Source organism: Balaenoptera acutorostrata, chromosome 3 (assembly GCF_949987535.1).
Source record: "Balaenoptera acutorostrata chromosome 3, mBalAcu1.1, whole genome shotgun sequence".
NCBI lineage: Eukaryota > Metazoa > Chordata > Mammalia > Artiodactyla > Balaenopteridae > Balaenoptera > Balaenoptera acutorostrata.
Window position 1 is genome coordinate 130,368,966 of NC_080066.1, and position 16,715 is coordinate 130,385,680.

At 36.8% G+C, this 16,715-nt stretch overlaps 1 protein-coding gene across 3 annotated transcripts in view; it reads left to right on the forward strand.

Annotated features, from left to right (window-relative positions):
- KLHDC1 (kelch domain containing 1) overlaps positions 1–16,715 on the forward strand; it is a 53,837-nt gene that overhangs the window by 19,900 nt on the left and 17,222 nt on the right. For 2 of the 3 annotated variants that reach the window (XR_009007718.1, XM_057544175.1), the window contains exons 5-9: positions 7,594–7,672; positions 8,007–8,054; positions 9,345–9,428; positions 14,471–14,554; positions 15,031–15,089. Coding sequence is in view for 2 of the 3 variants with exons in the window: in XM_057544175.1 (XP_057400158.1) it covers positions 7,594–7,672; positions 8,007–8,054; positions 9,345–9,428; positions 14,471–14,554; positions 15,031–15,089 (354 nt within the window). In the remaining variant the exon portion in view is untranslated. The remainder of the gene's footprint in view (positions 1–7,593; positions 7,673–8,006; positions 8,055–9,344; positions 9,429–14,470; positions 14,555–15,030; positions 15,090–16,715) is intronic. The other variant, XM_057544176.1, reaches the window with a different exon arrangement.

A 16,715-nucleotide genomic window follows, 5' to 3' on the forward strand; every position in this document is an offset into this window, starting at 1 on the left:
CCCTCATGACTTCATTTTAACTTGATTGCCTCTATAAGGACCCTGTCTCTAAATAAGGTCACATTCTTTTTTTATTATTCTTATGTTTTTATTTCTAGAAAATATAATTGTTTTACCTTCTTAATTGCAGTAATTCCTACTCTGCTTTATTCAATATTCAGTTTATTTAAAAAAATCTCTTTTTAAACTGCAGGGGGCACTTATAATAATTAAGATGGAGGGAGTTAAGTTTTAAAAAACAATCAGTTTAAATAATACACATTTATATTTTGAATACAAAAGGCAGACATTAAAACTTGACAAAATATTTTATAATTCTCAAAAAGCATATCAGAATTCCAGAGGGTAAGGAATAAGATTATCTTGGTCATGAAAAGGTACATGGATCAAAATACTCTCTAGAATATGAGAATTTGTAAAGGAAAATCTTAAACCTTTGAATTGTGGATTAATCAGATTTAAAGAGAAACCAGCTATGATTATGCTGTTGTTGCTTTCTCTGGCCCTACAAATTGATAACCATTAGTACTCTGCTTTGAGTAGCCAGTAATGTCACATTCTAAATACAGGGACTTAGGACTTCTATATATGAATTTTGGGGGGGACACAATTCAATCCATAACATTGGATTTTGCCAACTTTTCCTCCAATAAAGTTGTGCTGTTTTGTGTTGTCAATAATGGAGTGCCTCTTTGTCCCCAGCCTTGCCAAGAATTTGCAGGCAAACTTAGATGTTTTTGGCCAAATTGTTAGGTGAGACGTGATGCCTCAGTCTTATTTTAATTTTCATATATTTAAGGGCAATTTTTATTTCTTTTTCTCTGAACTGAAAAATAAATCCTTTGCTAATTATTTTTTATTTGATTGATCCTTTGCTAAGTATTTTTTATTTATTTTATTTGATACTCTTGATTTCTAGGAGTTATTTATGTATAAAGAGATTAGTGTTTGACTGTGATACATGAAAATATTTTTTCCAGGTTGTCATTTGTCTTTTGACTTTGCATAAAGTGTGTTTTGCGTGTATTAAACAGCTTCTTAAAGCTGTTATTTAGGTAAATTTATCAATAATTTCTTTTCTGGCTTCTTGACTTTGAGTCAATTGCAAAGGTGTTTTCCACTCCAAGATTATAAACTAATTCTCACATATTTTCCTCTAGTACTTTTGTTATTTTTGGAAACCTGGGAGGGCTTCCCTGACAGTCCAGTGGTAAGGACTCCACACTTTCACTGCTGAGGGCACGGGTTTGATCCCTGGTCGGGGAACTAAGATCCTGCAAGCTGTGTGGCACAGCCAAAAAAAAAAGAACCAGTAAAAACCTGTGAATGGTATGAGATATGAATCCAAGTTTATCTTTTATTATTTAGTTTTTAAATTTTATAACTGGTGGTTTGTACCTCTTCATCCCTTCACTATTTCACCCATCCCCCACCCTTCCCCTCTAGCAACCACTAGTTCGTTCTCTATATCTGTTTTTTCATATTTGTTCTTTGTTTTGATTTTTACATTCTACACATAAGTGAAAACATGCAGTATTTGTTTTTCTCTGATTTATTTCACTTAGCATAATATCCTGAGTCCATCCATGTTGTCACAAATGACAAAATTTCATTCTTTTTTATGGCTGAGTAATATTTCATTGTGTGTGTGTGTGTGTGTGTGTGTACATACACACCACATCTTCTTTATACATTCATCTGTTGATGGACACAGGTTGCTTCCATATCTTGGCTATTGTAAATAATGCTGCAATGAACATTGGGTTGTATATATCTTTTTGAATAAGTGTTTTCATTTTATTTGGTTAAATAGGAGTGGCATTGCTGGATGGTATGGTAGTTCTATTTTTAATTTTTTGAGGAACCTCCATACTGTTTTCTATAGTGGTTGTATCAATTTACATTCCCACCAACAATGCATGAAGGTTTCCTTTTCTCCACATCTGTACCAACACTTGCTATTTCTTGTCCTTTTGATAATAGCCATTCTGACAGGTATAAGGTGACATCTCATTGTGGTTTGGGTTTGCATTTCCCTGACGATTAGCGATACTGAGCATCTTTTCATGTGCCTGTTGGACATCTGTATGTGTTCTTTGGAAAAATGTCTATTCAGGTCTTTTCCCCATTTTTTAACTGGGTTGTTTTTTTTAACTGATACTGAGTTGTTTGAGTTCTTTATATATTTTGTATATTAGCCCCTAGTGGACACATCATTTGCAAATATCTTCTCCCATTCAGTAGGTTGCCTTTTTGTTTTATTGATGGTTTCTTTTGGTGTACAAAAGCTTTTTAGTTTGTTGTGGTCCCATTTGCTTATTTTTGCTTTTGTTGCCTTTGCCAGAGGAGACAGATCCAAAAAAATATTGCTAAGGCTGATTTCAAAGAGTGTACTGCCTAAGTTTTCTTCTAGGGGTTTTATAGTATCAAGTCTTATGCTTAAGTCTTTAATGCATTTTGAGTTTATTTTTGTATATAGTGTGAGAAAACGGTCTAGTTTCATTCTTTTATAAGTAGCTGTATGTTTTCCCAACACCACTTATTGAAGAGACTGTCTTTTCTCCATTGTATATTCTTATGTTGTAGATTAACTGAGCATACGTGCATGGGTTTACTTCTGGGCTGTCTATTCTGTTTCATTGATCCATGTGTCTATTTTTGTACCAGTACCTTACTGTTTTTATTACTGTAGCTTTGTAGTATAGTTTGAAACCAGGGACCATGATACATTTAGCTTTGTTCTTCTTTCTCAAGATTATTTTGGCTATTTGGAGTCTTTTGTGGTTCCATAAAAATTTTAGGATTATTTGTTCTAGCTCTGTGAAAAAAATGCCATCAGTATTTTGATAAGGATTGCATTGAATCTGTAGATTGCTTTGGGTAGTATGGACATTTTAACAATATTAATTCTTCCAATCCATGAACATGAAATATCTTTCCACTTATTCATGTCATCTTCAATTTCTTTCATCAGTGCCTTATAGTTTTCATAGTACAGGTCTTTCATCTTTTTGGTTAAATTTATTCCTAGGTATTTTATTTGTTTTGATGCAATTGTAAATGGAATTATTTTCTTGATTTCTGTCTCTGATAGTTCATTATTAGTGTATAGAAATGCAACCGATTTATGTCTATTAATTTTGTGTCCTGTAACTTTATTGAATTCATTTATTAGTTTTTATAGTTTTTTGGTGGACTCTTTAGAGTATTCTATATATAGAATCATGTCATCTGCAAATAGTGACAGTTTTATTCCTTCCCTTCCAATTTGGATGCTTTTTATTTCTTTTTCTTCTCTGATTGCTGTGGCTAGGATTTCTAATATTATGTTAAGTAAAAAAGGGGGCATCCTTGTATTGTTCCTGATCTTAGAGGAAACGCTTTCGGCTTTTCACCATTGACTATGATGTTAGCTGTGAGTTTGTCAAAAATGGCCTTTATTGTGTTGATGTATGTTCCTTCTCTACCCACTTTGTTGAGAGTTTTTGTCATGAATCGATGTTGGATTTCGTCAAATGCTTTTTCTGTAGCTACTGAGTTGATTGCGTGATTTTTATCCTTCATTTTGTTAATGTGGTGTGTCATGTTGATTGATTTGTGGATACTGAGCCATCCTTGCATTCCTGGGATAAATCCCACTTGATCGTTGTGTATGATCCTTTTAACGTATTGTTGAATTCAGTTTGCTAGTGTTTTGTTGAAGATTTGTGTATCTGTGTTCACCAGGGATATTGGCCTGTAAGTTTCTTTTTTTGTAGTGTCTTTTTCTGATTTTGGTATCAAGGTAATGCTGGCCTTGTAGAATGGGTTTGGAAATTTTCTCTCCTCTTCAATTTTTTTGGAATAGTTTGAGAAGGATAGGTGTTAAATCTTCTTTGAAGGTATGATAGAATTCATTTGTGAAGCCATCTGGTCCTGGACTTTTGTTTTTGGGGAGTTTTTTTGATTACTGATCAGTTTTATTGCTAGTAGTCAGTCTGTTCAGATTTTCTGTTTCTTCCTCATTCAGTCTTGGGAGATTGTATGTGGCTAGGAGTTTATCCAGTTCTAGGTTGTTCATTTTTTTGGCTTATAATTGTTCATAGTAATCTCTTATGATTTGTATTTCTGTGGTGTTGGTTGTAACTTCTCTTTTATTTCTGATTTTATTTACTTGGGTCTTCTCTCTTTCTTTATTGATGAGTCTGACTAAAATTTTTTCAATTTTGTGTATCTTTACAAAGAACCAGCTCTTATTTTCATTGATCTTTTCTATTAGTTTTTAAAATCTCTATTTTATTTATTTCTTCTCTGATCTTTGTTATTTCTTTCCTTCTGACTTTGGACCTTGTTTGTTCTTCTTTTTCTGATTCTTTTAGGTGGGTCATATGGTAATTCTATGGTCAAGATTTTTTTAAAATTTAATTTAATTTATTTTTTATTTATTTATTTTTGGCTGTGTTGGGTCTTTGTTGCTGCGTGCGGGCTTTCTCTACTTGTGGCGAGTGGGGGCTACTCTTCATTCTGGTGCGTGGGGTTCTCATTGTGGTGGCTTCTCTTGTTGTGGAGCACAGGCTCTAGGTGCGCGGGCTTCAGTAGTTGTGGCTCATGGGCTCTAAAGGGCAGGCTCAGTAGTTGTAGCGCACGAGCTTAGTTGCTCTGCGGCATGTGGAATCTTCCTGGACCAGGGCTCGAACCTGTGTCCCCTGCATTGGCAGGTGGATTCTTAACCACTGCGCCACCAGGGAAGCCCCTATGTTCAACATTTTGAGTAGAACCAAACTGTTTTCCACAGTAACTATGCCATGTTATATTCCCACTATAAACGTTCCGGTTTTCTACAGTCTCACCAACTCTTGCTATTTTCTTTTGTTTTTTGTTTGTTTGTTTTATAATTGCCATTGTAATGGGTGTGAAATGGTATCCATTGTGGTTTTGATTTGTATTTCCCCAGTGACTAATGATGTTGACCATCTTTTCCTGTGCTTATTGGCCATTTGTATATCTTCTTTGGAGAAATGTCTATTCTAGTCCTTTGCCCATTTTTTAAAAATTGGATTGTTTTATCTTTTTGTTATTGAGTTGTAGGAATTCTTTACATATTCTCGATAGTAAACCCTTATCAGATATATGTAGTTTTCTTGTTGTGTTTTTGTCTAGCTTCAGTTTCAGGATAATGCTGGCCTCATTGAATGAGTTAGGAAGTGTTCCCTCCTTCTCAGTATTTTTAAATGTTAGAGAAGGGTTGGTATTAATTCTTCTTGAAATATTTGATAGAATTCACCACTGAAGCCATCTGGTCCTGGACTTTTCTTTGTTGGGAGGTTTTTGGATTACTGATTCAGTCTCTTTACTTATTATATGTTTACTCAGACTTTTTATTTCTTCATGAGCCCCTTTTGGAAGTGTGTGTCTTTCCAGGAATTTTTCTATTTCATCTAGTTTATACAGTCTGTTGGTATGCAGTTTTTTGGTATTCTCTTATGATACTTTTTATTTCTGTCATGTTAACAGCAATGTCCCCTCTGTCACTCCTAATTTTAGTAACTGAGTTTTCTCTACTTTTTTTTTAGTCAACCTAGCTAAAGATTTGTCAATTTTGTTGATATTTTCAAAGACCCAACTTTTGGTTTTGTTGTTTCTCTCTATTGTTTTTCTATTCACCATTTTGCTTATTTCCCCTTTAATTTTTATTATTTCCTTCTGTTATCTATGGGTTTAGTTTGCTTCTCTTTCTAGTTCCTTGATGTGTACAGTTATATTATTGATATGAGATCTTTCTTTTTAAATTTGTGGGCATTTATAGCTATAAGATTCCCTCTGAGCACCACCTTCACAGTATTCCATAAGTTTTGTTTTATTCTGTTTGCATTTTCAGTCATTTCAAGGTAATTTCTAATTTCCCTTGTGATTTTTTTCACTCATGGGGTTGACAGATTTTTTTCTTTCTTTCAGCACTTTAATGACTTTATTACATTGCTTTTTGGCCTCCATTTTTCTGGTGAGAAATTCACTCATTTGTATTTATCCAGCTTGGAGTGTGCTGAGCTTCTGGGGCTGGTGGATGTATATCTTTCATCAGTTTTAGGAAGTTCTTATTAATTAACAAATATTTCTTCTACACATTTATTTGTCTCTTCTCCTTCTGGGACTCCTATTATATGCACATTAGATCATAGGATATTGTTATACAGAGCTTGGGCTCTCTTCCCCGCCCACCACTCTTTTATTCTTTTTGTTTTAATTTGGATACTTTTTTTGACCAATTGACTTATCTTCAAGTTCACTGATCTTTTCCATTGCTATGTCCAGTTTCCTGTTATGACTATCTAATGAATTTCTTTATTTCTGACATCTTATTTTCTAATTTTTTTGCATTTTCATTTCATTCTTTTTCATGGTTCCATGTCTGTGCTAAAATTACCTAGTTCTTTCTGCACATTGTCCACCTTTTACAAACTGGTCTGTTACTATTTCTACCATAGTTATTTTAAAGGCCATGTCTAATAATTCTAATATCTGGGCCACCTTGGAGTCAGCTTATATTGACTCTTTCCTCTCTTGATCATGGGTCACTTTTTTTGCCTTTTCTTATACCTTGTAATTTCTTCATCATTTGACAGACATTCTGTATGAAAGAACAGTAAAGATGGGAATAAACAATATTTCTTTCCAGAAAAGGACATGCCCTTTTTTCCTTTTTCAGGTTGCAAGAGTGGGATTTAAGTCAGTCTAATCTATAGTTGATCTGTGTTTGGGCTTTGTTGCAGCTTTAGTTTGATTCAGTTTAACCACTGGCTTCAAATGTTCTGATGCAGGACCAAGACTTTCCTTTGCTACAGCCCAATGTTTGAGCACTGGAGATTGTCTAGAGATTTTGAACAGTGCTTCACAGCTGAGTACCTACTTCTCAGAACTGTGGGAGATCTCTCCTTGTTTCATAGCCTACCTGTGTTGCTAGGGCGTTCTCTTTGCTCTCCAATCCCACTTTATACTTTCTGCACCTTGAGAGATCTCTTTCAGCATTGCACCTCCCCCCCTGGCCTTTTGAGGGCAGCCACCCTGTATGCTATAATGGCTTGGCATGCCTCTGAGGTGTTTCTGCCAGATCTCCTGCCCAGATCCCAAACTTTAGAGTTGATAGCTCAGATTGCCTCAAGGAGAGTTGCTCAGCTCTTCTCTGCTTCCAGCTGTTGGTGACTGACCCTGAGCCCTCCCTGAAGACTATGTGAAAAAGTTGTTGAGTAGGTTCAAGCTCCCTCTGTGGCTGAGTTTCTTAAGATTCTAATTTGCTATGCCAGCCTACATGTGACTGTTAAAATTTTGGGTGACTTCTTTTACAAACCCAATCTGTGCTGGATTCTTTCTCCTCCTGCTGTTACATCAGGGATGAAAGCAGCCATGGGCCTCTTCTCTCCTACTGGGAGCTCATCACTTTCTGGAATTAGTTCATTTAGGTCTCTTTGTTCCCATAGCTCTTTGATTTTTTTTTTAAACTATGGTTTTGTAGTTTATATGGCTTGTTTAGGTTGTGAGAGAAATGATGTCTTCCTACTTTCTGTGAACAGACTGAAAGTAGAACTCCTAAAGTGTGTCCTTTGTTTTGTTTTTCAGATTAATATATTTTGGTGGCTATGGGTGTAGGAGACACAATGAACTCCAGGATTGTTTTGATGTTCATGATGCATCTTGGGTAAGAGAGTAATCCCTGTTTACATTTTCCTCTAAGTTAGTGTCACGTTACAGTCTTCAGAAATAATGAGCCCAGTTTTTCTCATTTTAATTTGCTGTAATTGATATTATAAAAAAAAATGTATTTTCTCTCTTTTGAATTTGGGTTCAGTTGCAGGAGGTTCTCTCACCTAATTATATCAGCCTTCATGGCTACTGGCAGAGTAATGTCTTTTCTGATGCCATTAATCACTTATAGCTGCTTCTGTTAGACAACTAGTGGCTTTAGCACAATTTGGAAATACTTTGTTCATAGGTAACCGCAGTGGCTATTGCTGACATACACCTCCTTTTAGGTACGTCCACCAGAACTATTCATAGCTCAGTCTGGCTTCTGTATGAGAGTGAGTAAGTTGGTAGTCATATTACTTTTTCTATTTATTCTTACTGGTTAGAGAATAAACTATTATTAATGAAAGAACTCATGACTTATAAAAATGAAATCTTTTAATAGATAACTAAAAACCATTGATCTCACCACCAAGATACACAGTAACTCTTCAGTTTTACCTTCTACTAGCATGTATTATTATTGTACATTATTAATGTAAAGGTATATGTACATTTCATGTATATCTCTTTGTATATGGGTATTTAAAAATTCTCCATAATCTTTATTTAGACTATGTGTGAAATTAATATGTGCTAATTAATAAAACTGAATGGTTTTTAAGTGTTAAAAATGGTTTACATGGTTTTTGAGTTTTTAAAATGAAATATCTTTAAAGTTTTGCTACTTACAGTATAACTGATAATATTTAGTAATATAACTTCCCATTAATTATGTCTACTCATCAGTGAAATCTCTCATTTTTTTCTCCTCTAGTACAGTTAGGCTAATGATCATGTCCTAAAGTTTATGGTGTACAGGTAGATTTTTTCATTTAGATTCTAAACTAAGTAAATTATTTAGTTTATTTGACTTGTTTGACAAGTCCTGACAAAAATGAATGATATATTCCTGACATATAACATAAAACTGGTACAGAGGTAAGCTAGAGTAGTGGTAGAGGATTTCAGCAATGCAGAAGATAATAAATACAGTCTAACTGCTAAATCTTTGCCTTGCCAATAGTTTCGTCTTCCTAGAAGACAAGAGAGTGAGCATAAGTTTGATGCGTAAGAACAAGGTGCTTGGTCAAGTAGAATTGATTGGAATTTTTTGGAAAAAGGAACCATTGTTCCCTAAAGTTTCTAACAGCAGTGATTAGGAATTCTGAACCTGTACTTTAGGAAAAGAGATTTCCAAATGTAAATATCATTCTGTTCTCTGCAATTTTAAAAGAGATATTCCTTTGAGAGAAGTGGAAGATTGTCAACAAGTAAAGTCATGACTCATGCAAGCAATACTATGAGAAGGAAAGTTGCCAGGTGATGCTGCTATGGCCTAGGGACCACACTTTGTGAGCCACTGGTATATGCATTAGCTTTATGACTGTGGTTACACTGGTGTATGCGTTGGCTTTATGACTATAGTTACCCTGGTGTATGCATTAGCTTTATGACTATGGTCACACTTAACTCTATTTCTGTAAAAGTGCCTATTATTTCACCAGTGAATATGCAGTGAAACTATAATACTAATCTAAAAATTATAAAAGCTTTCAAAAATATTTTTTAAATTTCTGTTTTAGGAAGAGCAGATATTCTGGGGTTGGCATAACGATGTTCACATATTTGACACAAAGACACAGAGTTGGCTTCAACCAGAAATTAAAGTAAGTATTGTAAAAAGTTACCTTTATGTTTGTGTACTCATTAATACTTTTAAAATCTATTTCTTTTACTGGGTTATTGGATTTTAGTAATTGAGTTTGTTATCATATACAAAGGGGTTCTCTTATGAGAACTGTTATTAGTACTTTTTTTTAATCACATATTTTTCTCCAGGCTAACTAAGGTTTTCTAGAAAAATCTAAAGAGGTGCCGTCATCATTCTTTACCCACAAGTGTAATGCCCTGATTTAATGAAGTCTCTTTTAAAAAGTCCTTTCGTAACAAAGTCCATGATTTTAAAAAGCCCATGTTTCATAAACCCTTGCAATCTTAGTACTCTTTCATCTGCTCGTGAACAAACACAAATTCACATTAGTTTAAGCCATTAAAGAATTCTCACATAGCTGGGAAGCGTATTTTGAAGTGGCTCACACAGTGGAAGAGCTACAGGGACCAGGACCTTAGGAACTGGAGCAAGTTATCCAACACCATCACAATATTTGCATCTCTCTGTTGGCTTCTCCCTGCTTCTCTGTGTGCCAGCTTCATTCTGTCTACTGCAGACTGTCCAGCTCATTTAGAAGGGAATATGGGCCCTGGCTACACCAGCAGATCTTTCTGTTGGTGCTGTATTCTGTCAATGTCTATATCTTTGTCCTAGAAAAGGACTCTGGCTCTACTTAAGCATGTTCCTACTCTATATCAGTCCCTGCTGCCAAGGGGATGACTGGCCAGGTCTGAGTCTCAGGTCTGTCCCTAGGGGAGCAAGGTATTGTGATTGGTCAGCTCACCGGAACTGTGCAGAATAGAATGCTGAACAGGCAAAACCCAATTTCTGTCACTAACATGCACGTATGACTAAAATTCCTTGCAGTTCAGCTTCTGTAGATGGTAGTGAGGGAGGTTCTGTGCAAAATAGCAAGTGTTACAAGGTTTGACCCTTCTCAGCATCCTCTTTTTCCAAGCAGTGCTTTTCAGGTTTCCAGTGCTCTTCTGTTCTCTTCTAATTTTGGAACTGATCAACTATCAGTCGATCATATTTGTTGATTGAATTTTCCTGCAGTCAGCATTTTATTTTATTAATTTATTTATTTTTAACATCTTTATTGGAGTATAATTGCTTTACAATGGTGTGTTACTTTCTGCTTTATAACAAAGTGAATCAGTTATACATATACATATGTTCCCATATCTCTTCCCTCTTGCATCTCCCTCCCTCCCACCTTCCCTATCCCACCCCTCTAGGTGGTCACAAAGCGCGGAGCTGATCTCCCTGTGCTATGCAGCTGCTTCCCACTAGCTATCTATTTTACATTTGGTAGTGTATATATGTCCATGCCACTCTCTCACTTTGTCACAGCTTACCCTTCCCCCTCCCCATATCCTCAAGTCCATTCTCTAGTAGGTCTGTGTCTTTATTCCCGTCTTACCCCTAGGTTCTTCATGACCTTTTTTTTTTTTCCTTAGATTCCATATATATGTGTTAGCATACTGTATTTGTTTTTCTCTTTCTGACTTACTTCACTCTGTATGACAGACTCTAACTCCATCCACCTCACTACAAATAACTCAATCAGTCAGCATTTTAATGTTAAGATTTGTGTATTAATGAAATAAAAGCATCTTATCTCTGCTAAAATAATTTCGTGTCAGCAAGCAGGTGGAGAGAAATATTATTGAGACTGGATCTACTGAAACTCATCCTGGATCTCTTTCAGGCCTCTTAACGCTCTGCTCCCTTAGAGAATAAGCAAGAGTCTGGAGCTACTGCAGGCATATTTTTAGAATGTGCTCCTTGGAATAAGTGAACTGAGGTAGCTTATAATTAGTTCTTTGGACTTCAGGTCTTTCTGTTGTGACTCCTTCTCTCTCTCCTTACCTTAATCCATACCCCTTCCCCCCTTCTGCACCAGCAGCCTAACAGGCACTGACACTCTTTCAGTTAGTGTTTAACAGTATTTTCACTGTGATTTCTCTGATTATTTCTTCAAATAAGTTCTTACATTGTTTATATTATATCTGAAGGTTTTTTTTTTAAATTTATTTATTTATTTTTGGTTGCATTGGGTCTTCGTTGCTGCGCACGGACTTTCTCTAGTTGCGGCGAGCGGGGGCTACTCTTCATTGCGGTGCGCGGGCTTCTCATTGCGGTGGCTTCTCTTGTTGTGGACCATGGGCTCTAGGTCCACGGGCTCAGTAGTTGTGGCACATGGGCTTAGCTGCTCCACGGCATGTGGGATCTTCCCAGACCAGGGCTCGAACCCATGTCCCCTGCACTGGCAGGCGGATTCTTAAGCACTGCGCCACCAGGGAAGCCCCTATAGCTGAAGGTTTTTCTGATGTGGTTGCAGCTAGAATTTGTTCCGTTTATTTTTTAGAGACATTCTTAAATTAATTAATTGTTCCTAAATATCTGCAGCAAAAGGAAAGGTAACATGGTAGAGTGTAAGAGTTATTGCTGTTGAAGTTGAAGAAACTGGTTGAAAAGAACTGTGTACTTTTAGATAAGCCATATAATGTCATCTGTTAAATGGAAAGTTGAATGTGTTTTCCTACATGGGACTTTTAACCCTATGAGAACAGTAGAGTATAATAGTGGTCTTTGGGTTATTTTCAGTATTTCAAACGACCTAATAAGCACTGTGCATTATTTATGCAGTTAGCCACACAGGCTAATGCAAATGCCATTACTTTGTTTCTGTTTGGACTGGTATGAACTCAGTTTATTCAGAAGCTTTGGTTGGATATTAAATGTATTTCATAAATAAAAAAGAAAGTCAATATTTATTTCATAATGAATGTGTATATAGTAGAAGAATTTTTCCAGAATTTCAGATCAGGGATGGGACAATAAAACTTTTGTTTTGTTGGAAGTGTTGGGAACTGCAACACAAATGGTTCTCTCATTTATTTAAGTGTTATATAGGTAATATCTGAATTATTTCTTACCATGTTGACCTCATAATTATTCAAGTAAAAAAGTCTAGGAGGTTATGATATTGGATGTAGTGCTTAAATTTCCTGTGCCCACATTCGGTAGCCAATGAGCTGAAAATGTTGGGTTCTTTCAGAACTTGGAATTAAATACATACACGAAAGTACCCACCATGAACACATGGAAATTATGCAGAAAATTCTTCCTTCAGGGGCTTCCCTGGTGGCGCAGTGGTTGGGAATCCGCCTGCCAATGCAGGGCACACGGGTTCGTGCCCCGGTCCGGGAGGATCCCACATGCCGCGGAGCGGTTAGGCCCGTGAGCCACAACTACTGAGCCTGCGCGTCTGGAGCCTGTGCTCCGCAACAAGAGAGGCCGCGACAGTGAGAGACCCGCGCGCCGCGATGAAGAGTGGCCCCCGCTCGCCGCAACTGGAGAAAGCCCTCACACAGAAACGAAGACCCAACACAGCCAAAAATAAATAAATAAATTAATTAATTAATTAAAAAAAAATTCTTCCTTCAAATCTTATTCATTAATCTACCCATTTATACCCTCTTTTCCCACCAACCCCAAACTTCTCTGAAGAAAAGATCTGCTATATTTATTCAAAGTAAAGTATAAAGAAGTATTATCAGTTAATGTGAAGAGTTTTAGTAAGAGATAAACACTGGCTTAAGCCAAGAGTGAAGTTCTTATTGTGGAATTTGAAGCATCAAGAGTTTTGGGGGGGCAGATTGATTTTTTTTTAAGTCTCTGAGATCATCACACAGTGTACTGCTCACTCATATTAATATTAACTCTGTGTGTGTTTGTCTCTGTATATGTGTATGAGTGAGAGAGAGAGAGAGGGAGAGAGAAGAGAGAGAGGAAAAAGGAGGGAAGGGGGGGGATGGGCAAGGGAGAGAAAGAAAATGTTTTTAAATATAATTTTTTAATCTTTATATTTTAAGCTAAAATTTATGTGAAATTTTTTTCTTTTTTTTATACATGTATTTATTTATTTATTTTGGCTGCATTGGGTCTTCATTGCTGTGTGCGGGTTTTCTCTAGTTGGGGCGAGTGGGGGCTACTCTTCGTTACAGTGCACGGGCTTCTCATTGCGGTGGCTTCTCTTGTTGGGGAGCACAGGCTCTAGGCGCCCGGGCTCAGTAGTGTGACGCACGGGCTTAGTTGCTCCACGGCATGTGGGATCTTCCCGGACCAGGACTTGAACCCATGTCCCTGAGCTGGCAGGCGGATTCCCAGCCACCACTGCGCCACCAGGGAAGTCCCTATGTGAAATCTTATTTTGCCAAATAGTGTCAGGCATTTAAGAAAAACGCTTTAAAAAGTAAAGATCAGGGACTTCCCTGGTGGTCCAGTGGTTAAGAATCTGCCTTCCAATGCAGGGGACGTGGGTTCAATCCCTGTTTTGCTGTGGGGCAGCTAAGCCCTCGCACCACAACTACTGAGCCCACATGCCACAATGAAAGATCCTGCATGCTGCAACTAAGACCCAACACAGCCAAAAAAAAAAAAAATAATAATAATAATAATAATAATAATAAATCAGGGCTTCCCTGGTGGCGCAGTGGTTGAGAGCCTGCCTGCTAATGCGGGAGACGCAGGTTCGGGCCCTGGCCTGGGAAGATCCCACATGCCGCGGAGCGGCTGGGCCCGTGAGCCACAGTTGCTGAGCCTGCGCGTCTGGAGCCTGTGCTCCGCAGCGGGAGAAGCCGCGATGGTGAGAGGCCTGCGCAGCGCGATGAAGAGTGGCCCCCACTTGCCGCAACTGGAGAAAGCCCTCGCACAGAAACGAAGACCCAACACAGCCAAAAATAAATAAATAAATAAATAAATAAATTAAAAAAAAAATAATAATAATAATAAATCAGTCAATATTGTAAAAAAAAGTAAAAATCAGGGTGAATAAATGTAATTCCTTAAGAGTAGTATTTGTCTATAATTATTACTATTGAGAACGAACTTTTGCATTAAGGTTTTGAATTAAGTTACATAGGTAATGGTAACTTAGCAGTCAAGTATTTCTCATACTGAGCATAGGAATGTGACTTCATTATAGATGTTTCAAACCTTTGCGCTCCATTTTCTGATCTCTGCTTGCAGGGTGGTGTTCCACCGCAGCCACGAGCCGCGCATACGTGTGCAGTTCTCGGAAATAAGGGCTATATCTTTGGCGGACGTGTTTTGGTTAGTGTTTTTTATGAAAATGGTCTTTAATGTTTGATGCTTCTTACAAAAATTGATCTTTTGAGTTTGTGGAACAGCTGAACATTCAAATAGTCTAGAGATTAAAATGCCATTCAATAATAACTTTTTAAAATCTTCTATTCCCCAAACGGACCATACATGAGTAATCACAGATGATTTTAAATCATATTTTAATGGGGGAGAATCCTTCACTTCAGTGATTTATCAGAAAAGTTTAATTTCTTATTATCTAAATCTTGTTAGTTTAAACTCATTTTTTCCTTTCCCCCTTGACACATTAATTTGGTAGCTCTATGCTAACTTTATTAATACTTAGCATTGTTTCCCAATATATAAACTTCTGATGTTAAGTAAAATAGAGTTAATCTATTTTTAATTTGAATTTATTTTAAAACCAAAATTTTAGCCCATGAAATATGTAAAACACTGACCAATTTCATACACTTTTGTTTTAGCAAACTAGGATGAATGATTTGCACTATCTAAACTTAGACACCTGGACCTGGTCTGGAAGGTAAGTTCGAAATTTAAGTGTGTTTTAATCTGTAGGCATTTGTGTGTGTGTGTGTGTGTGTGTGTGTGTCTGCCTGCACACACGTGTGCACACATGCATGGTATAATCCAAACTTGGATCTGTAAAACTGAACTGATATTTTCTTCCCCTTCAGATTGTTTGCCTAAGCAAGGAATATATAGATTTCAATATAGCGTTCATTCTTTAACTAGACTATATAAAACATGAGAACACTAGCAGTTGAAAATTGATTATGTAAAAGTACTGGTTTTATACTACATATTCTTGAGGACTGGTCAGTAGAACAAATGAAGTTTTAATGGGGTCATCACAGGTCAACAGATAACCGAGTGAGTCAAAGTCAGATTTTATGGCTCATAATATATATTTAGCAATAGAATAAATATATTTAGCTATCAATTCAGCTGTTCATGTAATGAGTTGGAATCAGACCAATATATTATGCCAAAGTATAAATACTATTAAAAATAAAACCTCGGGTTTCCCTGGTGGCGCAGTGGTTGAGAGTCTGCCTGCCAGTGCGGGGGACACGGGTTCGAGCCCTGGTCTGGGGGGATCCCGCATGCCGCGGAGCGACTGGGCCCGTGAGCCACAATTGCTGGGCCTGCGCGTCTGGAGCCTGTGCTCCGCAACGGGAGAGGCCGCGATGGTGAGGGGCCTGCGCACCGTGATGAAGAGTGGCCCCCGCTCGCCATAACTGGAAGGGGGTCCTTGCGCAGAAGCGAAGACCCAGCACGGCCATAAATAAATATTTTTTGAAAAAAAACTAAAACCTCAAAAGTGCTAGAAGAAAATATAGCAGATTATCTTTAAAATCTTGGCATGGAAAAAGCTTTTATAAAGATGATATAACCCAAAATTCATAAATTAAAAGACTGATTGATAAGACCATTTAAGAATTAAATATTTCTGTGTAGAAATATATACCACAAAAAGTTAAAAAGCAAATTGGAAAATGCAAACAAAAAACAAACTAGAAGTAATATTTACAGTATTTCTAACCAAAAGGGCTAAGATTCATAAGAACTCAGAAAATCAGTAAGAAAAAGACAAACAAGCCAATAAAAGTGAACAAAGAACATGAATGAGCAACTCATAGAAGAAATACAAATATGCAGAAATTATTTTTAAAAGATGTCCAACTTCATAAATTATTAAAGAAATTGAAATAAAAATAATAGTTTTCACTTACCGGATAAAAATAATTACAAATGACCAGTTTGTGCTAGGTTGTAACACAATTAGTGGGAGTTAAAATGGGTATGATTTTCTGGAAGGTAGTCTGGTAATATGTTTAAAATATAAAATGGAATTTCTACTTTGATCCAGAATTCCTCCTAAGACAAAAATTGGACAAGTGTTTATATGTGTGTGCATATATGTACGTGTGTGTGCACACACAACAAAGATGTTTATTGCAACATTATTTATAAGAGCAAAAACATGACATTAGCCCTCATGTCCGTAAGTGGGGGTTGTTTAAATCATAGTGCATTTGCCCAATGAGCTGCCATGCTTCCATTACCAAAGGACACTATGCTTCATGGAAATATTCTGCAACATACTAGTTGAATGAAAAAAATTGACTGAACAGAGTATATGATC